Source organism: Euprymna scolopes, chromosome 19 (assembly GCF_053919585.1).
Source record: "Euprymna scolopes isolate OS-2025 chromosome 19, ASM5391958v1, whole genome shotgun sequence".
NCBI lineage: Eukaryota > Metazoa > Mollusca > Cephalopoda > Sepiida > Sepiolidae > Euprymna > Euprymna scolopes.
Window position 1 is genome coordinate 53,147,830 of NC_136500.1, and position 27,811 is coordinate 53,175,640.

Genomic DNA, 27,811 nt, shown 5'->3' on the forward strand with positions numbered 1-27,811 from the left:
CAGTTAATAAAACATGTTAAAAACACTTTGAAATGAGTTAAAAACATATTTAATTTGAAAAGGTAACACTTGATAAGTGAATAGTCCTTAATCCGCGGAGTTTCGAAGAAATACTTTCCTTCTCATCAGAGGGTAAGAATGAGCAAAATACGGGATCGGATTTTGCATGCAAAAGTATTTGATGAAACAACAAGTAAGTCAAAGATCTTACTTGATAACAACAAAGTGAAGCAGAGGGAATACGGTGGAGAAAAAAGTGATTACACATGAATGGATAGTCTGTTTATATATATATATATATATATATATATATATATATATATATATATATATATATGTGTGTGTGTGTGTGTGTGTTTTATTTTATATATATATATATATATATATATATATATATATATATATATATATACTCTTATCTTCTATTGAGCATATTTGAGAGTGAAATAACAAACTATCACTAGCGTATAATATAATGCTCTTAGTGTAAATAAATGGAGCTTAGGCGTTTGGGCAATGTTTGATTATTGTAATTTCATATATCGTTTTAGCAGTGGCCAAATAGCGTAACGATTCAATCGAGTTTCAATCTTGGCTTGAGGTATTTGCCAGTCTAACTGCACTGTAAAGATGCGAAACAATCTGTTTGTGGATGCATATATAAAGCGTTATCTTAGTTAATTCTGCCCATTTCAATTTGTTATTCGGTATTTTTTGTTTTAATTGAGCTTTACATAAAATTAATGAGTTAGGTTTTTAATTTGAATTTATTTGATTTATTTTTTCTTCGAATTCAACTTTTTTATTGCAGTGTACAGTAGAATCCCGGATACGGTGACCCTAGGATACGTGTTTTCCACGTTACGATTAGGAATACGATGTTTTTCCTCTGGTTGCGGTGTTTGGCCCGCATTACGGTGTTGTTTATAATGTTATTTGATTATATACATATGTATCATATACTGTACTGTATTTTTGGTCTCCTGACAAAAGGAGGGTGGACCTGTAAATTCACCTTGTCCATTCGTTTGTCCGCACCTTTCTTAATAACTACGCCTTGGAATTCTTTTAAATTTTGCACAAACATTAAACATGATATGAGTAAAATGTAACAGAACGGATTTTCCGGGAAAACTCTGGTAGGGGTATCTTTCAGGTTAAAATGGTTAAAATTGACACTTTTGTGCTTACTAAAAAAAAATTATGCCTTGGATTTTTATAAAACTTTTTAAAAAGTTGTAACTAACTGATTTTTACTTAATTTTCTTTGTCTATACTTCGCGATAAATCTAGGGTATGCCTCAAGGGCTCTTTTAGAGATAATAAAAACATTTTTGGGACTATTTTACCATATTTGCCCAAAATTTTCTTTGTATGTCTATTTAGCAGTTTTGCATGGTGCTGAACTCAAATTTAAATACGTTAAGACCTTGGAGACTGTTGGGACTAAATGGGAGTAGGGGCAAAAGATGGACTTAGTCATTTCTTTTTTGCATGGTTCAGAACTCAGATTTACATATGCTAAAGCCTAAAACTGCACCGTTTGTTCCTTTTCACCAAGATTTGCCGTCCCCTGGAGACTTTGGGGGCTAAATGGGGGGGGGCGCAAAATTTAGTTATTTGTTTATGCCTCGTTCACTGTGCACTCACGGGGGACCATGTATGCTTCAGTTGTTTACTCATTTTTAATACCGTATCCCGGGGTTATACAGTATGTAATTGCACAATATATTTAAACATTGATATCGAAATATTTTTACTGATTTTTAAGGAATCTGGAACAGGAATACGTAAAGCATTTAACGTTTTAAACATTTAATGGTAACATTTGTGGATCGCATAGAAAATATCTCCTCGCCATGTTAACTTACCTAAGAATATAATCTCATGTTGAATTCTAAGGTACTTGTGCAGTATCTTACTGTATCACCATTTAGATGAGATTTTAAAATTAAATTTAATTTTCATGGTATATATTGTTTATTAAATTGTTAAATTAATTAATAGTTAACAACCCCCCCATCTCCAAGTTTAAGAATGACTTCATAAATAATAAGTCTAATATTTCTACAAGGTCCGTAAACTGCTCAAATGCGAATTCTAAAATGTACATTAACCTTAGCACAACTTGAGTAGGTGTTTGTTCAGACAAGGCAGAGTGCGAAAATGACCTTGGTTTTGTCCAGCTGAATTATCGTTCTGTTCAGTTGGATTCACCCAATCTTTATCTTTCCTGTTTAAGAAGAGATAAGTTTGTTGCTAATAGACTGAGCCATGTCTACCCAGGGGGTGGTGACAATTGGGCTGCTCAGGCATTTTTGTAGACCAGAGTTAAATTTTCTTAGTGCAATAGCTTTTCAATACCTTATCCGGCCTTCTACCATACATCCTTAAGTGTAGGTAAATAATCCAATAGTTACAGTTTAGATAAAGTTTTGTTGATCTGCTGTCGAGCAACGCCATTGGGTAAAAAAGAAATTGTGATTACTCCGTTACCATAGTTGGTTGTGAAGAACCTCTTCTAATATTTAAAGCCAACATAAACTTAACACTTTAGTAATCTATTAACAAACGACAGTATTTGAAACAGTTAACTACAGATTAAAAAAAAAAAAAAATATTTGAATATAAGTATGACCTATGATTATACGAGCAACCAACCACTCCCCCATTTGCAATGGTTTATTCTTATCACACCGTTAGATAAAGCCATCAATAATTCGGCAATCTTCACTTCAGTAATTTCTTTTAATTAGGCCGCATGCAAACATAATCTATCATGTGTTTTATCACGTGCTCTCGTTTTTTACGTTAATATCTGGACTGAAGTGCGGCGTATTATGGTAATACATATATTATGGTAAGTACTTAAATAAATATATTACAGTTGAAAATATTGTTTTTTATTCTTTGAAAAACAGATTAAAAATCAAATACTTGTTAAAGCTATCTGGGAATTTTTATATGTTTGTTGAAGATACAATTAAAAGATGTAGATTTATCCATGTAAATTATATGGTACTTACACAAAAAACGAAACCTGCATTATATGGTACTTATGCAGAATACGAAACTACTTATTTAGAAATGAGTTTGTTTTTTTTTTTTTTTTAATCGAGTCACCACTTATCTAGGCCCGAATTTCGATCAATAGTTAGGGTAGTAGTATAGTAATCGTTAATGGTATAAATTTATTTGATTTTTTTAGGGGGGGGCGGTTCAACAAGATCTTGTTTGCATTGGACTTGGTGGGTATGATATTGTCAACCAGAAAGCAGGCCAGTGGAACAGTGTTCGAGCAGTGCTAGGAGGAAACTTTATTCATAGAACCTGCGTTTAAATTTAGGCGCAGATAATGGCGGAAAGTGTTAAAGGTTGTAGCTAGCTATGTTTTAAGAACCTATTCTGTATTTCCACCTCTTTACTAAACGAAAGACACCGGAAAAATTGAAACAAATTGAACAAAACTAAAATACAGCACGGTCCCTAAATACCAATTCTATCATAATTCCCGTTTAACATTAATTTAATTTTTTTTTTTTTTTTTTTTTTTTTAATAACCGTTTTTCGAATAATTGGACGTGAGAGCGCCACCCACTTTTTTTTAATTATTTTTTTTGGGGGGGGGGTTGATTGCGCATGAATAAAATAATCTAAAATGTAATCCCTTTCGATATTTGAAAGGGATGCTAACTTTTTAGTTACAACGCCATAGTAAATCGATCCCTCGTTTTGTAAACACAAAGGAATTATTGCCCCCCCCCTTTGTGTTTTTCTACCGTTCTGACGTAATGACGTTATTTCAAAAACCGTTCTTAACAGGGGGAGGGGACGGTGTCTTGTAACTGTTCTATGCTTCCACCGAGCAATTTAATAAAGATATCGTGAACTTGAATTTAATATGAACTATTTAAATAGCGTGGTATCAAATGCATGAGCATTTTTTTCTGTAAACCCGGAGGTATGGTTTTCCGTGTATGCTGAAAACGAATATCGCATTTAAGTTTTCCAGATAAGCAATGTAATAGAAGTGGTGGCAATTGTACGCAAGCGCGCGGCAAAAATATACGCTTACAACAATGGCGACCACTTATAACGGCGAATTACATTGCTTAATATCCAGAAAACTACTTGTTTACGAACAATTTAAATGTTATATCCGCTTTAACACACTCGAGAGACCTTACTTCCGTGTTTACAAAATACGGAAAAAACAGTGCTTATGCACTTTGGATATCGCGCTATAATTTCGTACTTGTGCGGCAGAGCGCTAAATATTGGTGCTTACCATGATTCCTGAATTCTTTCGTACGTAGCTACCCAAACTCGCACTGAACAAAACGTTGTGAATAAACAAAACCAATAAAAGATCAAAAACAACTAAAGATGAATAGTCCGAAATAAAAATAAATTAATATACAATGCTCATCTCAAATGAATTCCAATTAAGGAACAATATATATGATGTCGATCTATTTTAATTTTTCCAGATTTTTAGGGTTGGAGACGGACCCATATGGCTTTTATTTATTTTTTTTTTTTTTTAAACGAGTTTGTTGGTACCTAGACTGGCTTAGTTTTTGATAATCTCAGTGCTTTTTGTGTTGATGAACTGAATAAAATGTGACTTCCTTGCGTTTATCATGCACATATTTTAGCCAATCCAAAACTAATCGTGAAGAATTTGTATTTCAATGAGTTTTTTAAAAATCTATTGAACACAATTCGCTGCTAATAACTTATAAAATATCGAATTAGATTTAGTTTAATGTTTAATTCCTAATTTACTTGAATATTTAAACAAGGTCACCTAATTGCACTAAATTCAAAGCCAAAACTATATCCATCTGCAATTGTCATAAAAAATACGGTACTTCTGCACTTATTGATCCGTATTGAAATAACGTAATTTAAAAAGCTATTAACATGGAGGGGAGGGTGTTTTGTACCTATTCTGTACTTTAACCTTACCATTGAACAAAAAAAACCCATAACTTTAAACTTGGAAAAGTGCTAATGCACTTACTGATCCGCGCTATTTTTTAAATCGTATTTCCCAGTTTAAAGTTTATTCAATTGTAAGGTTAAAGTACAGAATAGGTACAAAACACCTTTCCCTCCCCATGTTAAGAATGTCTTTTTAACTAACCTGCAAATTCCAAAAAGCTTTACGTACGTAAGTACTAATGCTACTTTCGCCTAATTGAATACATGAATTAACTTAAATACTATAAAAAATAGCGCAGTAAATGTAGATGAATAATCAGAAAAATCTGATCTTTACATATCAGCATTTATGTGAACTCGTGGGTAACTTTATCATTCTGACGTGCGCTTCACTGGCGTTTAATCTGCATTTTCGTCTAACTGGATATGACTTACAAAAGATCAATTAGAAAATGCAAATTGCGCATGACTGGCGGGGCATTCTTAAAATACGAATTTTCTATAAAAGACTCCGAAAATAACAATGGACGTGGAATTGACTGAGCGGAGGAGACCGGTGTGTCCGGTCGTAAAATACGATTAAATATTAATTCGGGCCAATTTTTTAACTATATATATGTATAATATATATATATATATAATGACTTCAGAATTAAGTGACTTGTGTGCCATCAATCCAAACATCTAACGCTCCGGCCGCCTTCTCCACTATTTGAGCTATCAAGTGATAATTAAATCACCAAACTATAAATGAATTTGCACATGCGCAAAAATATAAAAAAATTGGGTTTGTATTACTGTACACATAGATTCGAAAAAGTTGTCAAAAAACAAATATACAGGGTGGGCCAAAATAAGGGTCCTATTTTTAAAAATTCATAACTTTTTTTATTTGATTTTTTAAAAAATTCTTTTTTCAGAATAAGTAAAGGACCCCTTCCGAAGCAAGCATGAGCCGTATTAGCCCTAAGGAACGTACCCTCATAATAGAGTGGTACTTTAAATCCAATGAGTCGATTTCGGAGACTCAACTCATCTATCGGCGTCATTACATCACCAGAAACTCTCCTTCGGCAAAAGCAATCCTAGGAATTATTGCTCGTTTTAGGGACCAACAAGGAATATCCGATATGGCGAGAAGTGGTAGGCCTCGTACTGTACGAACGGCTCAAAATTTCGAGGAATTGGAGGAGGATGCATCCACATCCACAAAGAGATCAAAAGAACTTGGCATTTTTCGAACCTCGCTTCGGAGAATGCTAAGAGAAAGAGGATATTTTCCATATAAAGTGCAGCTAGTTCAATAACTTCAACCTCGAGATAATGAAAAGACTTGAGTACGCTATGCGACTCCAGGATTTGGCCAATGATGATCCCGATTTTCTCAAAAAACTAATAATGTCGGATGAAGCCCATTTTCATCTTGATGGGTTCATCAATAAACAAAATTGCCGAATATGGGGTACGGAGAACCTAAGGATAATTCAGCAGCACACATTACATCCACTCAAGTGTACGGTGTGGTGTGGCGTTACTGCTGAAGAGATAATTGGCCCCTATTTCTTTGAAGACAATGCCGGAAATCAGGTAACAGTAACGGGTGACCGCTACCGAGAAATGCTGCAAAATTTCTTGCAACCGTGGGTTGCCGCCAAACCTGACAGGATGTGGTTCCAACAGGATGGAGCCAGAGCACACACTGCGAGAGATACACTTATACTTTTACAGGGTATATTTGGAAATCAGATTATCTCTCGCAGTTGCGAAATTCAATGGCCTCCACGATCACCCGACCTTACAGCTCCTGACTTATGGGGTTACCTCAAAGAAAAGGTGTATGCCAATAAACCAAACAATATTGAGGAACTGAAAGCAAATATTTAAGCAGAAATAAGAGCCATAAGTCCTCAGATGTTGCAAACTTATGGAAAATATTTTAAAAAGAGCCGAAGAGTGAAGCCGCCAACGGCGCCCATTTAGAAAATATTATTTTTGCTTAAACTAAAAACAGTGTAAAAAAAAACAACATCAATACTTTAGTTTTAAGTTTTAAGTGTTTTTTCGGCCAAAATTTTTTTGTTTATTTCAAATCTCTGAAGGGTCAGTCTACACACACATAAAGTTTGAGTTTAACTTTTATTTTGTGGAAGTTCTTCAAATTTAAAGATAGGACCCTTATTTTGGCCCATCCCATATAACAAATGTTATCAAAGGCAAGATAAGTTACTTTTCTGCCAAACTGGATATATTTTTCGTGTTTTTATTCAATGTAACATGTTTATTCAGCTGGAAAACAGTGTTTACCAATGTATTGGAAAATTCAAGATGGCGTCCGATTCTCTCTTTAACACGGTAAGTTTGGGGAAAAGGTGTTATAAAAAAAAAAACTATACAAAATACTATTAAAAACCCGCCGAATATGTCAACCTATGTCACGGTAACATATTGAGCGAGTTTTTAGCAGTATTTTATCCGTTTTTTTATTTATAACACCTTTTCCCAAACTTACCGTGAATTTTCCAATACATCGGTAAACACTGTATAGTTTTCGAGCTGAATAAAGACGTTACATTGAATAAAAACACCAAAAATATATCCAGTTTGGTAGAAAAGTAACTTATTTTGCCTTTTATAACATTTATTTGTTATATATTTGACAACTTTTTCGAATCTGTGTACAGTAATACAAACCCAAAAAATTTGTCGGCAAGTCGAAATGAACATTTTTATCTTTCAAATTGCCGACATTGTTACTATTAAATTTGTTATGTAGCCAGTAATTTAAGACTATCGGTTAAATATTTTCAGACATGCACGCATGTTTTATATATACTGTACTGTTAAAGCAGAAAACAGTAAGTTGGTTAAGTAAAATGTTCCACTCCAAATAAGTTTCATTGAATGTTGTATTAAATATTTTAATGATTCTATCGAGGCTGAAAATCCTGATGAGTCGAACATTGAAAAGAAATAAGATATCGTTTTTTGCAATATCATGGTAACAATGTTTATAATTTTTGCAAATAAAATAAGTCTAACACGTGTTTGTGTGTGCACTTAAACGCGAAAAGTCCCTATCAAATAATTAGTACCAGAAATTGTTGGGCGTTGTCGAAACCGAATTTAATAGTTCAGGGTTGAATTTCTAATCTCATTAGATGAACTTTTTTTTTTTTTTCATGCAAACCTTAACTTCAAAGGTTCTATAAAAATAAATCGCAAACAGGCGCTTGCCTCAATCAAAATCACAATTTTCAACCGATAACACCTGACGCAAAAAAACTGCACAGCCCTACCCCAAATCAGCCCTCATCCCCTTTGAGCAAGTTGTTTCCTATTTAGTAGTTTTTTCTTTCCACGTATAATCTGACTTAAATTTATACTACTTATATGTAACTGTTTCTAGAATTTATTCGTGAACCAAATTAGCGCTGAATGCTAATGGTGTCTGCAATGGTCGTCTGTGCGTGTCATTTTAAAGTCTGATCGTGGCAATGTTTTCCCATTATACATCGATAAAATTGTATTAATTATAAACTTAGACATTCACATAAAATTAGGACCTATTTACGCAGATCAACGTTTCAACGCTTATGACTTGAAGCTATCTTCAATATCAAGTGGAATTTAAATATTCCATAGGGTACTCCTTTAAATATAAATTACTCCCTTATGTTAATCTGCATTCGAAGTGATAATTAAATTTATAAATGTAGTTATAGAGAAAAGATATATAACATGTCCTGGTACCAAAAATGGTTTTCACTTAGCGCAATGCAATATTAGTTTCGTGCCACTCATAATCTTGGTTATCAGTATCAAACTTTTATACAAATTCTTAACTCTCTACATTCCATTCTTTTAAATAGTAAGACCAGTAATATTGGACTTTGAAAGTTATCTGGGGAGACGATTTCGAATCTAGCTGGTGATATACTTGCTAAGTCTATCCTTATCGGGCATTTATGAAATGACGAACGATTGTCGTCCCAACACTACATAGCTCTTTCTAATTTTTAATACAATTTACCAAATCCTCGGAACATTTTCAGGACAAAATTTTCGTAAATGCGCTACATAAAAAAATCCACGCCAAAAACTAGAAAAGTCGCAGAAAATTAATTTCCTAATGTCTCTGTAAATATCATTTTATCATAAAATCCGAAAGACAGTCACAATCTATGAAAATTCACCTTTGCTTATCAAATGTTCTTAAGGGAAAGTAACTCCAAAAAGAACTAAATTTCGATTTTTAACATAAATACTGTACTATTTTTAATAGAAAATACTTCATATTTGAGTGAGGAAAACTCCATGTGTTCAAACCTGATCACAATGTATACCATACACGCTCGCATGCGTATTGCCGTACGTGATATATAATCGATATACATTTCACGATTCAAATTATTTAAAAAAAAAAAAGAAGCTATATACATAGCTACAATTGTTTACAGCTGTTTCGAATTGTTTATTTGAACCCTGCAATGAAACAATTTTAACATGATATTCAGAACAGGATATTTTTGTAAATACAAATTCGTTTTAATTTTCATATCTCTCATCTGGACTTTTATGTCGACGTAACCTCCGACTTTCTCGTATCTTATCAATTTGCACAGAATTTCGTACTGAAGCTTTTGCCTCGTCCACAAGAGTAGAATGCTCGGTGAAAGTGCACTGGGTGACCTACCGAAGATTTACCTTTAAAAAGTTGATTACGAGGAGGTTGAAAATGAGAAAATTCCTTTCGGAATAAACACCCTTTGCAGATTGAACAACCAGTGCGGCAACCGTCCATTGATCGTCTTCGGGTGGTCCCCCAGTGCACTTTCACCGAATGCTCAAGTTTCGTCAGGCAAGATTCCTCAGAAGCGTGACTAAATTCTCAGTTCTATTTAGTATCGCCCGCACCGACGATTGAACCTTTAATTTTTCGAATGTCACTTGGAACTGACTTTATTTTGCCTGCCGTAAAAGATGACGTCCTAAGTATTAGTCGGAATCAAATCGCTTTTGAAGTACGTTTAACTTGTGCATTATGTAGAAATGAGTATCCTTACGAACAATTAGGAAATGGCAAAATATCGCGGAGGTGTGTGTAATACTATCAGAGGGAGGGGGGTGTCAGCAAGTTGAAATGAACCTTCTGCATTTCAACTTGCCGGCATAGTTCTGTATGCGTTGGTTATCCATCCAAAGATTTTACTAGTTATAAACTATTCTTTGTATGATTCCTATTTCTTTCAAACTTCAGTGTTATGTAATTTAAGAGTTTATCGGTTAAATATTTTAAACGTACGCATACACGTCTATTTTATTTGTATATATAAAAATAAGTCCTACCGTATTTCTCTATCCATAATTACGAACAAAAGTACCGGTTGCCAAAATGACTGAATCACCTCCCATGTTTTATAAATCTTCAATAGTACATAAAGCTATAAGATTGTTTTACTTGTAACTATTCTTCTACTTGATAATTTTCTATTTCTTTGCAAAGATATTTCGACATGAATCTCAAGTCCATTAAAATGTTTACTGGAATTACGATTTTCACTCTAATAAACACCTGTTTTGTTTATCTTCTGCGATAGAACTCTTAAACTGGCGGAAAGGTGGTGCCAGTTGTACATCTATTAACTAATGTTAATAAGCTTATTTAAACTGAATAAACGTTTTATGGAGTGTAAACTGGGCCATTTATTTTTAGTACTTCTAGAGAATTACTATGACATTCTTGCAACCATCAAACGTACAAGACGCAAATAGAAAAGTATGTCGGACACTAACAACAAAAATATTATTTACATAAATGTCAAGTATTGAAAGTCGACATCCGTTGGGCCAGACACTAAAGTCGTTTCGGCGCGTGCATATAGGGGTTGGTGAGGATTGACTTAAAATTTCCTCTTTTCCCACCTCCTCCTGTCAAACGGGTTCTTAAAGATACAAGGGGCGAAATTGCGAAGCACGCACAACTGTCGATTTTGGCTTTTTTTTTTTTTTTTTTAAGACACAAACTAAATGGTTTGCAATCTGAATCCAACGAAATGAGCTTGTCTAAGGCGAGTATTTCTTTATGTATAATCTTTCGGCAGGAGTTTTATAATATCCTTGCTGGTTCAGTGTACAAAATTGACAATTCTAGACCCTTGGAAAGTTGAACAGCTGCTGTGAAAAAATGTCAGTCCAGTTTTATTTTATTTTTTATTATTATTTAGAAAGTACTTGTGTTAAATGAACCTTGGTTTTGATTTCAAAACATTATCTGCCAACTATAAAATAGGTTGGGTTCGGAAGTACTTTAGTGCAAGCTATTACGTCTTATCATAGCAAATACACAGTAAATACAAGTTAAACTTTAAAGCAAAATTAAATTAATACTAAATTAAATTATTTAATGAAGGCAATTACGCACAGCTAACACTAAAAAACCAACATTCTTAACTCCGCTCTCAATTCCGAAAACTTGCAGATAACCTTTCCACTTTAAGACACTAACATACTGCATGAGAAGAGCAACCATTGACAAAATTACGAATATCTAATACTTGCATAGTATCTTATGCTTTAGCTAACACGCGATTGACGGAAATGGAACAATTGTATATGAATATATGAACATAGCAACTTTCACTGCGAATCACTTGTGAAGATGGATCACATCGGATACGGAATTACTAGGGTTAAAAATGAATATGGCTAATCCATCAGTTTCCACAAGAAAAAAAGTAAATACATGGGAAAATTGGAACAAAGTTTTCAGTCGGAAATTAAATATAAACGTTTTCTTAAAATTTAAATTAAAAAAAAATATGTACATAAAAATCAATTTAGTTATAAAATCGGTATGTTAACAATACATTAGTTTCAATAAGCCTTCAATTTAAATATCAAACAAACGACAACGAGATTATAAATGAACAAATTAATTTAAAATAAGTGACGTTAAAACAAATATTCCTAAAGTAAAATTGAAGATAGCCGTGTTTAATAAATAAAATAAAAATCCAGCGCAGAAGAATGATCGAGAGAAATAGCTGAAAGCTTCCTGAGTCTGATTTCTCCTAGCTTATAAAGACCGTGCTTCCGGATATTCTGGTCCGAATACTTGTATCTTTTTCTGCTCCGAATAAGTCATTCTCGTTAGTTACGGATATTCGTTAATCAACAGGATGTTTACTTCCAAAACGGAAAATAAGGCTTAACGGTTACATGCGAAATAGAGAACTTTTGCCACAAACGCATAAAAGAATGACGTAAAAGCGACTTTGTCACTGTCACCTTATTTTTATAATCTTGCGTTTTATCGGTTTCAGATTTGCACTGCCTAAGATAATTGTCGTTTAAAATTTCTTTCCTTTGTTAAACTACTTCGCTACTAAAAAACGACCCTGGTGTCTAACTCTGTCCCGTGGGGAGGCATTGTAAATAGGTACTTTAGCTGTGTATGCTTAGCGAATGTTTCTGTCTTCGTAGCAAATAAATTCTGCATTTTTAATTGTACACGATGCATGCTGACCTCATAGCACGAAGTAACCACATTAACCTCTAGTTACCCTGACATGCCGCACTTAAACGGAATATTTTAATAAAAAAAAGATGTTTAAACAAATAGTTACTGCCTCCAAATTGAGGTAAACCCTACTAAGCTGTCGGATTAATAAACTCCTTACAATTTCAAGGCAAGTACCAATAAATCGGGAGATAATTCATTTTTAAATCATACTTGGATATTCAAGTGAAAATTCTTAGATTCGCACTCGCTCGTTATATTCGAGCAGTATATTTTTTGTTTTGGCATTTTTTTTTTTTCTATTAAGTTTTCTTAATCGCCAAACTCGTTAACTACATTCGATAAAGTGGTCGCATGCATGCAAAGTGAACTTTCTGTCGGTGGGGCATTAGAATACGCCGACTGCCCCCTCCCCTGCAGAGGGTAAGTCCCTCAATGGGGGTCCTGGATATGACCTTAAACTATATCCGATGGTGAGCCCCCAGCTTGCGGGCTCTGGGAGTGTGGAGCCACCCTTTAATTACCATTGCTCCCAGGTCCACTCTGACCCGGAGTGGTAGTACCTGTTAGGGTCCCAACTATGGTTTAAATAGAAACTGACTTGACAAAAAACAAATATATTCTATTAAAATTTTTTTCTTAAATCACCGGACCGGATTCGGCATTAAATAACCTGAAAAGGGTTGATATGCCGTAAAACAACGAACCAACGATGAACTTTCTTTAGTTTTAAGCATCTTTTTCTTTGGGTGCTAATGCACTTACTGATCCGATTTTTTTAATCGTATTTCCAAGTTTAAAGTTGTTTTAATTCAATTGTAAGGTTAAAGTACAGAATAGGTACAAAACACCCTCCTCTCCCCATGTTAAGAATGGCTTTTTAAATAACGTCATTTCAGCACGGATCAATAAGTGCACTAGTAATTTTCTTTTGTAATATTCTTAAACTGTTCGGGGAGAAGTTTGTTACGCGCCTTGATTTTTATGAGTACACAATGTCTAGTAAATTAACAAGTTTCTAATTTTGTTACCCGAAATGTTTTTTAGATCAACAATTAGACTCTTTCAGTCATTGCTTATCGTCTCTTAAAAGTGAAATAAGTACAATTTTAGGTTGTAGATAATTCGTAAAATCTTAATTTGAAGCGTCCATATTTAGGGAATGTTATCTGTATTATGAGGTAAAGACAAATCCTCTCAACCAGGACTCTTAACTGCCAAAAAAAAAAAAAACACTTTAAAATGTTCAGGTGAACGAAAAAAAACTTGGGATTTTTGTTGACATCAAATCTCAGAATAAGAATCTCGTTCTAATTTCCATTGTCTGTCATTTATATTCATAGTTCAGAGCTCGCATAGACTACTAGTGTTAAGCAAGTTTCGTATTGAAGTTGTGAAGATAACCTGTATCCGTTTAACTGTATGAACAAAAATGAAACTTTAAACTGGCGTGACTAAAAAATTACAAATAGGAAAAATCAAATCTTTTTCATTTGAAAAATTGTCATTTGTGATATATGAACTAATTTACCTATAATTAATATTTCCGTTCTGTTATTGCATTAATTAGGCTCATTTTGTTTATAAAAATACTTCTAAATACTAGCAGCCCTCCCGTCGTTGCCCGGTAGTAGGATTCGCTTCAATGATTTTAATTCCTGCAGACTACGTACTTATATTAAATTCTCAATCAGTATAATGAGCCTTGTATACACTAGTGCGATCAAAACTATTTGCAGGATCCGTGTACCGGCATTGCCCGGTGGAAGTATGCCCCCCCACCCCACCCCACCCCACCTGTAAAAAAGTAACTACGGTTACTAGGAGCCACTTAGGCCCACTAAAATGCAGGCACTAGTGCCCGTAGCCAAAATGAATGTATCATGGCGAAGTACCGACTATTTCATTAATATTAACATATTGAAGTGTTTAGCTTTCAAATAAGTCTTATATTTGTTCAAAAAAAAATATGGAATCTTAAATGTTGCGGAAATAAGATTGTTGGCAGAATAAGTTCGTTTTATTTCGTTCAATAAACTTCTGTATTTTATTCGACATAATAAAAAACGCAGCTGTTTGGGAGCTAAGATCCTGACTTTAGCCACGAGTTGAATATTAAATATTCTCTCTATAGCATTAATGAAAGTAATGTATAGGTCCAGCAAAAGTTACATTGGTTGTTTCTCTAACCGCCTTTCGCATTCATCCCAATTTGGCAGTATTTATATTTTCTGGTAATATTGTAGCAGGCAGTCTTGCCATAACTCAGACAACGCGCACACGTGCGTTTTTTTTTTTTTTTTTTTTTTTTTTCGACAATTGTACTTCCGGTATTCAGCACCATAATACTGGAAGACAAAATGTAATCAAATCGTATGGAAAAGAAAATAAGTAGCAAATACACTTCTGTATTTTAATTGTTTTATTTTCCAAGCGAGCTCTTGATATAAAAGACGAAAATATTTTGGAGTTAAACTCTTTAATATATAAACATATATGGAATGCGACGGTTTTAAAACGTCAATCTACACGTAATTAAATGATGAAAACTTAATGTCGTGATAAAATAATTAAATAAACTTCCGTATTTTAACTGTTTGTTTATCGAAGAACTCTTAATATAAAAGATGCAAGTATTTGGAGGGAGTTCGTTTGATTTATCTCTATTTTCGATTTTACATGCCTGAAATGACCAATGTAATAAATGAACTTGACGCCCGTCGCAATAATGTCTGTTAGTAACACCATATTTTAATGTTTGGAAGAGTTCGTTTATAAAGCGAAGAACTGCATTCCAGGTTAATAATTTTCATTGCTCGGACAATAAGAATAGACGGACTTTGGAGCGGGAGCCTTTATTATCCATGATTGAAAATGGAAAAAAAAAATAGGTCTGTATCTATTAGCCAGTTACGACCGGTGTAATCACAGAATCTGTAGAATTTGTCTCCGGTAACAACTGGTAGCAGTACTAAATATTTAGAACTCCTTCCTCTAGAGATGTTGAGATTGATGTCGCTCGTAGGATGTAATGTAGCATTTTATGACTGAATTTTGCGTCGGGCTTTTTGCATAGGTTAGATTCCAAAAGCATACTTCCTAGATTGTAATATCTAAGATGTGCAAACGGCCAACTTTTTCACATTCTTTTCCTCCTTTGCGGTACGGGTTCGAGCCTGGCTGCCTACTTTTTTTTTCTCCTTTTTAACACGCCTCCAAACACCCGGGCAATGCCGGGCACCCCTGCTAGTTTTATTATAAAGATAATCACCTGTCTTATTTTTAACAGATGTAATCGCCTGATCGAAGACAAGATTGAGACAAGGGCGACCAGACGGTCCAGAGATTTAATTATCTAGATAATGATGGGCTCCATTACACGTGGCATACCCGTAGAAATGATTAGTTCAATAATTACACCTTGGGTACTTAATAACTTATCCGCAAAGTTTCAATTTCGGTTGGACTCCATAAACATGTTGCGCATTTTTTTCCATGTTTTTATCACATTCTTTTTAATGATACTTCATTGCAGGTGCTTGAAGTTTCTATAATAATTACTTATGAAATATAACTGTTTCTGCAAAAACGCAAAGAGAATGTTAAATTTACAATAGTGTTACATTAGGAAAGGTGGATTTAAAATCCTTGCTTCGGGTATTTCCGCGACTGGCTCTAATGTTAGTTTTACTTTTACAAGTAAGAAAAAAAAACAATTAAAAAAAAAAAAATTGGATAACATAAGGCTGTTTATTCCTTATGAAATTTGGGTGCTAATGCACTTACTGATCCGCTATTTTTTAAATCGAATTTCCAAGTTTAAAGTTTTAATTTAATTGTAAGATTAAAGTACAGAATAGGTGCAAAACACCCTCCCATCCCCATGTTAAGAATGGCTTTTTAAATGTTATTCCAGCACAGATCAATAAGTGCATGAGTACCGAAATTTGTTTTCGGAACCTAAATTTTGATATTAAAACTGTTAACGCTGATCGTGGTTGGGTTAGGGTTAGATTTTTCTATGAACTTTGTTTTATAAATGAAAACTACCGCCCGTAGTTATTTTCGTACTTTATAAACCTAGAATGTTCTGACTGCTAAGAGAAATGGTACGTGGATATCTAAATTATAAGGTTAATACCTCATTCCAATATTTCATATGAAGGCCAACACCATGTTGGCTCGATCGATATCACACGGATAATACATTGTAATATATTAAACCTCTTATCGAGCGTTCTTCTATATTTTAGTTTTTTGTTTTTTTTTAGTATGGAACGGAAATTTTAATTTCGTTTTAATTGCGTGTGCTAACAAAATCGAAAACTCGCCCATCACATTCGAAATATCACATTTTTATAGGTGGAGTATGCTTACAGGATTGTCTATTCCGAAAGCCGTTCTTCGTTGCCAACATACCTGGAAATTTATGAAAGTCGACATTTCGAATGTGAACGGTGAGTTGGACTTGATGTAAAAAAAAAAAAAGGTAAATTTTCTGATTAGGTCCCCCTCCACAATTTTCTTTTAAATGACTTTTAAAGGTTTTCAACTATGCTGAAAAATCGCATCGAAATTTTGCAGAAATAAGTAGTTATCGAGATATAAGTTGTATTATGCATTGTATTCTTTGGCGGACATCTTTTTTACGCGCGCCATAAACAAATCTACTCGTTTATGACTGACACTGCACGCGCGTAAAAAAGATAGCCGCCGAAGAATACAATGCAAAATACAACTTTTTTATATCTCGATGACTATTTTTGCAACATTTCAATGCGGTTTTCGTATTCAGCATAGTCGAAAACCTATAAAAGTTGTCATTTAAAAGAAAATTGTGGAGGTGGACCTAATCTAAAAAAAAATACCAAAATATTATCAAATTGACTTTTTCGGTTAAAAACTTCGTTTTCTTATAAAAAGTAAAGACTTTTTATAAAAAGTACGGTTAAATTTTACTTTCGATTGTATTGGCGCATGCGTAATAAAAAAAAATTAAACGGAAATTTAAATTTCCATTTTCAAAACTGCCCTCTTGACAAATTTTGTTACACCTATTGTAACTAGGTTTAGTATTATACTGGGTTAGGAAAAATCGAGAAATATTTTGGTCACCCTATTTAAAATAGTTTATTCGTGATGAAAATATACTATTACCCAAAAGCATTTAACATTTGGGGCATAACTACTGTCTATAAGAACGCTACAATCAACACCATACCCATTTCATTTGCGAGACTTTATCAATAATAAACTGCATCTGCTGTGATTATGCAATGAAAAAGTTAACTGTTGGTAGCAAAGAAAGCCAATTTGGGAAAAGTAAAATTAAAGACAGTTAAGATCAGGGTATATACATGCAGCATTGTTACCCAATCTGGTAAAGTCTGACATCTCTTGAACAGGGCTCAAACAAGTCTCCAATCTAATAAGTCCGACACTGTCGCGTCGCAATATCTCATCCCTTTTAATGTACTCTAATAGAATGTACTCTGAACTCGTAGCACGTGCCCCCTCCTCATACTCATGACTAAACCTGACAAGTAGCAAAATCCTAAGGCCCCTAGGTGACGTAAAATCTGTTTATTTCCTGCGAGTACCCGACTTTAAAATTCCGTTTCCTGCTTCCTCGACTGTACTGATATGCTGACGTTTAAATGTAATGTGAACGAACATCTTGCTGCTCAACTCTTCACAATCCCCTGCTATGCACAATATCACCTGGTAGCTCTTTCCGTTTCAACTAGGAATATGCTTTGTTTAGATTAAAAAAGAGTAAAAACAAAATAGAGCGAGCGTTTGGTGAGTTTTTATTTATAGTGATGCATACTAGCAGGCGGATTGGCAAAGGGAAAAATGCTTAGTGAATAGTTTGGAATCTAAGATGGTAGACAGTATTAATGCAAAGTCAATTGTAATATTTTAGCTTTTTCTCGTCTAATGTAAAAAAACTGTACCATGCAAAATATGGCCACAATCCTCGATGTTTCGTCAGCGCACGGGAGGCCTCTGCAGGTTTTTTTTCTATGTAAAATAGTGGATATCACTGCAGTAGCAATATTTACAATCTGTAAGGTAATGTTGCTCTAACCTAAAAATATTCCGAATAAAATAAAGCTAGAATAGTCAATCAGGTAATGCGTTTAAAATTATGGGTACTCATGCACTTATTGATCCGTGCTGAAATAACTTTATTTAAAAAGCCATTTTTAACTTGGGAGGGTGTTTTGTACCTATTCTGAACTTTAACCTTACAATTGAATAAAAAACATCAAAACTTGGAAATACGATTTAAAAACTAGCGTGGATCAGTAAGTGCATCAGCACCAAATTATGGTTATAAATGGAGAATCTTAATTTTTCTAAAATTAGGAAAAAATTGATAATTTTGCCATTAATCTTATAGATCTTTATTTTGATATAGTATGATCAGTTTGTTCTAACACTTGCGACGACTAATTAAAAAACCCCTGATGTTTCTATTCATTCTAGATAGCAGAATATATATATATATATATATATATATATATATATATAATCTTCATTCCTATAGAAGGGCACATCTAAAACTGAATAAAAATTGCTTGGTATTATAAGCAACCAAACACAATCCATCCACAGAGCAACGATACAGCACATTAAAATATAAATCACACAAATACGTTTTTTCGTATTTGAAATTCAAAATTAGTAACATTTTGTGCAAACTAATTTAAACGCTCTTAATTCTACCTAAGTACTACCAGATCAGGCGCTGAAGATTCCGGCTTGCTGACTTAAAATGTTAATGTTCGCTATAGCTTCCCTTTTTCCTTTGAATTTTTTTTTAATCCCCCCACCCATTAAAATTGTGTGTGGAACTTGAAGCATAAAAACTATTACCAAATTGAGCAGATTCGGCATTGCAAAATCCGAAAAATGTTGATATGCTCTATAATAACCAAAATCGAATGAAATCATCTAATTCCCGATTTAAACATTTGATAAATGTGACGTAACAGTAATTTACTATAAATGCAGTAATTACATAATGAATACCTTCATACATAATGAATTAATATTATGAGGAATACCTTATTCACATTTAGTATTGTGTATCTTTTCTAAATGTTGTACTGGCTTGAGGTTCAATTTGATACAATCTGACAAATCGGCTTAACACTGACCCATGATTCCCTAGATTCGACACTGCGCTTTAGTCAATTAAATTTGGATCGTTTCTGAACATTAATTCATATGCATTTTTTTTTCACAGGAATTTCATCATTGTGGTTGATTGTCGAGAGCACTAAGGAACCGTTACTGATCTTGGAATTCATCGTCCGTTTCGTTGCAAAATCCTAATTCCATTTAACCTTCATGGTTGGCCACTTCCCGTCCTAAATGATATCCTTTGTATTTTGTAAATCTCAGTCCCCGCCTCGTCCATATACTGTTAAGCAAACAAATCGCACAAAGACTGTAAAACAATCATGTTTTTAGTATCATGAGATTATATATTTTTAAGATCTATTTCTATATTGAAAGAACACAAGTTGATAACCTGTGTTTGTAAACGGATTTATCTTAATATATTCGTTTTTATATACAATAAAATTGAAACGAGACTAAATTGTTTAAATAACCATGAAATTTCTAGTTACATCTAATCTTCAGAATTAAATTAGGCATATTCTTGCCCACTCAAAACTATGAGTGAAATGTTGTAGAAACTACGGAAACTTAAATTTTATTCGTAGTACCGCTTAAAGATTGCGCATTTCACCTACTGAAGAGGTATTACGTATGAACGAGCATCGAGGGCGTACATTAAAAATTCATTTTATAGGGGGACAAGTCCGGATATCTTGTGAATACTTACCAAAACTGGACAAGACTATAATCTCATACTTGCTGGATACTTTTAATAAAGTAGTAAATAGCTTTTCGAGTCTCATTTAAATATGCAAAGTATATTCAATGTATCTACACCTTTTACTTTTTTTTTTTTTAAACAATAGTAACTACTGAAATGCTGTTCTGCTCAAAAGTGCTTTTGACATTGTTTAGAAATTTAAATTAACTACATATAAACCTAATAGATTTATTCTCTATTTGAGAAAACGACGCTAAATATAAATTGCAGTATATCACGCATAAAACTAGTCATTTAACCATTGTGGTGTGTAAAAAAAAAAAAAATAAATAAAATAATCTATCCGTAATAGATGGCTAGTTATTTGGTGTTTGATATTTTACGTACCTTTTCGTTAAACTAGAAAAAGATCACGAAAAAAAAAATGAAGTACTTAATGAGGTAAAGTACAACACTATCGCTTGTTTTAAATTTGCTTAAAATTAAACTTCATATTTCTGCCCATTTGAAAATATTTCTAAATTTATATTGATGCAAATTCTTAAGTAAAAATTTTTAAAGATCGATGTCTATTTTGATGTCTTTAAAGAATTAGCCCCACACTATAGAAGTCAGCGTATCCTGTTTGTTTTAGCAGTTAAAGATGCCATATTTGAAGAACGTAAACGTTATTGCTTTTCAAAAATCTGAAAATAGTATTTTAAAATATTGACCAAGTTATTCCCGGTGAAACGTATCAATTTCGAAAGAAATAAAAACATAAGATCATTGATATTTGATAATTTAAATTCCACAAATATATTTACGAAGATTATATTAAAAAGTTTATATCGAAATGTTATTTGTTCGAAAGATATTTAAATTAAAGCTATATACATATATTCTAACTATGAAACATTTTCTAAAAAATATATCAAGATTTTTATTTAAATATATTTAAAGTACATTTAAAATTTGAACATTTCAGAAACTCGTGCATTTAGCAGAGCTATAAAACCTTTTGATGAATGCGTACTTTATAAACATTGACATCCGTTTTTTATTAACCAAGAAATACAGCTTCATTTGAAGTTAGAGCTTTTTAAAATACATGTTGTGGAGAGGTGGAAATGCAAAAAAATACAAGTATTAAAAGAAAACATCTATTTGTAAGGTCGGAATTTGTCTATAATAATAGCGATAATGTCTGCTGGTTGTCTAGTTACACGTAGAAAAAGCAACGTGCGCTGCCTGTACTGACTTCCTATTGGCTAATTCCTTCCCCTTGCTGTAGTGTCTGAAACCAGCTGTCGGTAAACGCTTGTTCTGTCTGCCTTCTCCTGAGAGACAGACAGATTGGCATAGTTTCTCGCCCAATCCTTGGGTGGTGTTAGCATTCTGGGTGTTTCTACACCTAGCCTAGTATCATCTACGTCAGATCCTGTCGGCTAGAAGGGTGGTAGGCGGTTACTTATTTCGACGACATAGAAAGCGAGAGAATGTTAGATTAGCAAGCTCCTTTCTCTACTGTGACTACACGCACATATTTTGTATAATCTCATTTTTATATATTAGTTATACAAGAATGTTTTAACGTATATATAATCCTACGAATAAGCAAGCCTCGACAATACATCTCGGGTAGAAGGCTTCATATGTGAAACGGAAAACTGCACAGTATTTTCAAAATCTAGCCTCGAAAAAACAAAATGAAAAACTTTGCAGATAATAAAGTTTTATTTTTCTAATTAAATATTGCTGTAATAAAAACTTGCATTGTAACAGATATTTGGAGTTTGAAAAAAAAACCGGACAAATACAGAAATTTGTTAATTTTTCTTATTCAATCATGAAATGAATTATTAAAAAAATAAACGAGTTTATTACATTTTAATTATATTAAGTGAGTTTAAAATATAAAATGATACATTTTTATTGTTTTACTTGATATAGAACTTGAGATATTATTAATTGGGATATTCCCATTTTCCTCTTGGAAATATATTTTTAACGTTTTCTATATAAATTAAAATTTTGAATTTACAATTGAGATTGACCCGAATATTTTCAAATATATCGAATATATTAACTTATTCGAAAATGAATGTCCATAAGTAAATATATAATGTAAATATTAACTTCCCGTTTTATTTTCGCACAATAAAACGGTGCGGTGTATGTATACACTATATTAACGGATATCAATTTTTATTTTATTTTTTTTTACTTCATCTTTTAATGTCTGTTTCACTGATGTATATTTACTATCTTACTTTCGAGTTATAAAATACAACTATCCCGTGTGTAATAAATATATATTTCCCGCCCCTCTCCAAACCTATATTCATCAACTCCTCTCGGTTGTCTGGCCTTCCCCACCCTCTCCAGATTTTCTTCTCCCTCCTTCGGATACGGGGAATCTACCACGCTATTAACTGACACGTGCGTGTGTGTACATAAATGAACTCTCTTGATGAAACCATGCAAGTACAGGCGGTCTTAGTGGCTCTATACTTTTATTTGCTATGTCCGGCCAACATCATTGGATTGTGGTGGTAAGTATTTCTTTCCCACCTATTATTCACTTATGGAAAATCGCTCGGTTTTTTGTTTCTTGTTACTCGTTTTTCTTATGCATGTTTGCTTTAATTAAAATGTTTGAGGCCACTTAGATATTTTACAAGATTTTCTAGGGTTTTTTTTGTTCGATATCTCTTGCGTTTCGTTATAAAATCTATTATCGATCCTATCCTGGTCAGATTATTTTTCGTTCAGGTTTGGGGGGGGGGGCGATACAGAATCAGCACGGCATTAATACTTACTATCACTTTACTCTTTATCAGGCTCTGGTACGTTTTTGATGACGAATGATATTCGTGCATCGCTTACTTTTAATAGTCTTGAGACGATTAATCGAGGATTGGAAAAAATTATACCTCTTTCCAGGCGTCCAAAACTTTATTTTTGTTTAAACCTTAATTTCCATTTGCCGGTATTAATGATGAAATAAAAAAAATCTTAGTTTTAAACTGCCAGTAAAACTAAAATCGATAAATCGGTCCACAATCAAATGCTTTTTCTTTTTAATACAAAATAAAGGACCATATTACACGGTATAATGGGAATTCGAAAAAAATGTAATAAGCTTATAGCTTAGTACGTATTGCTTTTGAAAGTATCGGAATCTGGGAAACTTAACATCATTCAATCACTATATCTTGCGTTTATTTCTTTAATGGATAAATTTATTTTGTACTTGAAACTATTCTGTAGTTTTGCAATTCAAACAATTTGCATATATATATATATATATATATATTGCACACTTGTTTGCATGTAAAATATAACAATTGCGCATTTGCGTGTGTAAAACTTGGAGAAAAATCTAGATTTTTTTCTCGCATATTCCATAAGTTGTATATGTAGTGTTTTGAAGTTTATATACGGACTGATGAGCTAATTCCAATTTCCAGATACTTTTAAAGTCTATTAACATAACGCTATAATCTATTCTATTTTCGGATTAACACGAAAATTCATTTAATGTTTATTTCTCCAACGTAAACATACACTTGCGAGTGGTGATGTATAGTTTTTAGTTTCATTAATTTGAATTGTTTCATGTTTACAATTATAAATGACGTTCATATAAAAACCAATCACAATTTTTATTTCAATATCTTAAATTCCGATTCTGAATCATCGTCCCAACGCTTGCAGTTGTTTTACAACTTATCACTTTCTTACATAACGTTCACTATGAAGTCGTATAAAACCGAATTCTTAAAGTAGTAACTAGGGCTATGACAACAGCATATTTTCATGGTCATAGCTCTTCAGTATATATCCGACACAGTTAATCAACCGAGAACCCCATCACTCTATAAAAGCACAAGATATCAACGGATACAGTCGAGTCAAAACAATGAAAAGAATATGCGGTTGTCCTAGTCCTAGTAATAACGACCTTCCTTGCTAATTAGATTCTGAGTTCTTTCTTCAGAACTTGTGTGTGCATAATATATATATATTTAAAATGTAAGTATCCACTTACACATGTTTCGTCTACAACTCATCAGAATGGCTGAATATAGTGAGATTCGAAATCTGGGCCCCACGGTAATGAGCACGATTTCGAATCTCGCTATATTCAGCCACTCTGAGTCGTAGACGACGAAACATGTCAGTGGATAATTACATTTTAAAAATGATATATATACCGCTCCCCATGTGGGGGGGGGGGTACCAAATTGGTTAAAGGAAAAACTATCCCCAGCTCGCATTTAGGTAAAAATGCGCTTTCGTAAATTGAATTCATTCAAAACATCTCTAAAAACATATATATATATATATATATATATATATATATATATATATATATATATATATATATATATATATATATATATATATATATATATATGGGTTTGTATAACGGTACACATAGATTCGAAAAAGTTGTCAAAAAACAAATATATAACAAATATTATCAAAGGCAAGATAAGTTACTTTTCTACCAAACTGGATACATTTTTTGTTTATATTCAATGTAAAATGTTTATTCAGCTCGAAAAACATGAAGTGTTTACCGATGTATTGGAAAATTCAAAATAGCGCCCGACACGCTCTTTAACATGGTAAGTTTGGGAAAATGTGTTATAAATAATAAACTGGACAAAATACTGTTAAAAAACCACCGAATATATGTCAACTTATGTCACGGTAACATATATTCAGCGAATTTCTAACAGTATTTTGTCCAGTTTATTATTTATAACATCTTTTCCTGAACTTAACGTGTTAAAGAGTCGGGCGCCATTTTGAATTTTCCACTACATCGGTAAACACTGTATGCTTTTCGAGTTGAATAAAAACACGAAAAATATATCCAGTTAGGTAGAAAAGTAACTTCTCTTGCCTTTGATAACATTTATTTGTTTTTTGACAACTTTTTCAAATCTGTACAGTAATACAAACCCATATATATATATATATCTTAGAATATTTTTGACAGCCACATATTCACCGATAAAATATAAAAAGCAATACATTTACTCCACTTAAAAACTAGTTTTCATGAAACTTAAATATTAAAATTCAGAAGCAATACCATTTCGCTTGTTTCCTTACTATTTTAAATTCTCTATCCCCCCAAGCTTAATAAAGATATTTTATTCACGTCATTAAATGTGGAGCGGCTTAATATATACTGTGACCTATTGGGACAAACATTGATTTCAAACAAAATTATAACACTTTCCTTTTCTCTTAAAATAGGTTTTTGTCACTTTATTACATATTATAGAGGTGCCAATATACATTCTACTTGCATCTATATAAGTAAATACTTATCTAATTTGTATACCAGTCTGTTGGGTGAAACAGATACCTGTATAAGTTCGATAACAAGATTTTGTTAAATGTTCACTAATATTAGTTGTTAAATTGAAATGGTGCGAAAGATTTATGAATTCAGTTAATTATAAATTACGATGGATGAATTCTTTTAACCTTATTTGGTCAAATAACAGATATAATTTAATTGTATTCCTTTAAAATAACGAATCTGTTTGGGAAACACGTTAGTTAACTCTCGTTTAATTTAGTTTGCCTGCATGTTTATTCGAATATTTTTATATTCATTGACAAATTCGGACATGGGTTTTTCTGCATATAATATATCTGGCTTAGGTATGCATATATATATATATATATATGTTATATCAGATGTAAATCATGTGAAGCTATTAAAATGAAAAATGCTCAGGAGTAAAATTCTATTTTAGTATAGGTTTTTATTTATACGATTTTTTTTTAGCTACATATGTGCATACATGCTTCAATTACTTCATCTTTCTCAGGCTACCTTGATATATTACAAGAGATGTGTAAGGAAATGTACAACTAATCTGAGAAATGCAACTACTTAAAATATTAAATATAAAGATTTAAAATTATATATATATATATATATATATATATGAGAAATGCAACTACTTAAAATATTAAATATAAAGATTTAAAATTATATATATATATATATATCTATATATATATATATATATATATATAATTTTAAATCTTTATATTTAATATTTTAAGTAGTTGCATTTCTCGGATTAGTTGTACATTTCCTTACACATCTCTTGTAATATATCAAGGTAGCCTGAGAAAGATGAAGTAATTGAAGCATGTATGCACATATGTAGCTAAAAAAAAATCGTATAAATAAAAACCTATACTAAAATAGAATTTTACTCCTGAGCATTTTTCATTTTAATAGCTTCACATGATTTACATCTGATATAACATATATATATATATATATATATATATAGCTTATTCATCGAATATGAAGTCTCCAGAACTTTCCTAAAACTTCTGTGTAAAAATGTTTATATCGTGTAATTTCATTTGAAATTACAATCTGCACAATTTACATTTCGCTTAACTTCATAAAGATTTAGGGAAAGTTGTTATACGAAAGTGTAACATGTTTTCTCCATGAACTCTGAATCCGGGTATGATTGGTTTCATTAATAGGATTAAACCAAAGAAAATGGAGTCTAATTTAGATTGACGTAATAGGCATGAAAAGTTGTAAAATTCAATTTCTTTGCTTTATGGAAATATGGTTCGCTCTTCTACATGCATTTTAAAACTAATCTAAAATTTAGATGTGATAGGTTTTCTGTGCATATCCTTCACTCTGTACAATAATTTACCCGGATTTTTATGAACCTCCACACGTATAAATGCTAATAAACATCTGTAAATATTTTTATGTACATATTTACACACGCTTAATCTGTTTGCTTCTATAGTATATAGGATGCGTGCGTAGATTTACAGGTAAAAACTTTTACGTTCCTAAATACATTATCGGATACGTGCAGACGATGTAAGTTTTTTAATTCTAATCATTCCTAGAATTGTTACAATTAACAAAGATATATACTGGCAATCCTTTTATAATTTTAATAAAAAAAATACTGCAATTTTTTTTATTCCTGAAAATTGCTATGATCCAAGTTTTAGAGGTTTAAGAAACTGCTATTCAAAGAATTTTACTAAATTGGTGTCTAATGACTATGGATTAAAATATATTTTTGTATTTAAATTGTGACTATATGTCATTTAACAACGTATTTAAGTTATATACTAACGAAATTGAAATTTGGAGTATTTTATTGGATGTATAAGGCTTATGTTTAAAAACTAGAAAGTATCTTAATTTTTACGAATAACTTGTGCTACTCTCGTACCTTTTTCCATAAAATTACACTAAATATCGCCATATTACACATTAGATTTAGCTGTTCATTATTTATAATCGCTTAACTAGACCAGTAAATCCTATAAAGTTAAACATAACTAACGTAAAAATTTTCGTTCAACAAATGAGTTCAATTGTATCGCAAGGAGCTCGTAAAACATTTTTTATATAAATAAAACGAATGTTATAGAAAACTAAAATACAAATATTGTAGCTTAAGTAAAGCTCAATGGTT

The 27,811-nt window shown here is 32.4% G+C and overlaps 1 protein-coding gene and 1 long non-coding RNA gene across 2 annotated transcripts in view; one reads left to right on the plus strand and one right to left on the minus strand.

The window, feature by feature from the left end:
- Positions 1-27,811, minus strand: part of LOC145303587 (uncharacterized) — a 217,747-nt gene that overhangs the window by 72,020 nt on the left and 117,916 nt on the right. The window lies entirely within an intron of this gene.
- LOC145303586 (protein Wnt-6-like) overlaps positions 2,690-27,811 on the plus strand; it is a 158,292-nt gene continuing 133,170 nt past the window's right edge. Inside the window, exons 1-2 of the mRNA XM_080145131.1 lie at positions 2,690-2,860; positions 19,722-22,855. Coding sequence (XP_080001257.1) covers positions 22,761-22,855 — 95 coding nt within the window. The 5' untranslated portion in view covers positions 2,690-2,860; positions 19,722-22,760. The remainder of the gene's footprint in view (positions 2,861-19,721; positions 22,856-27,811) is intronic.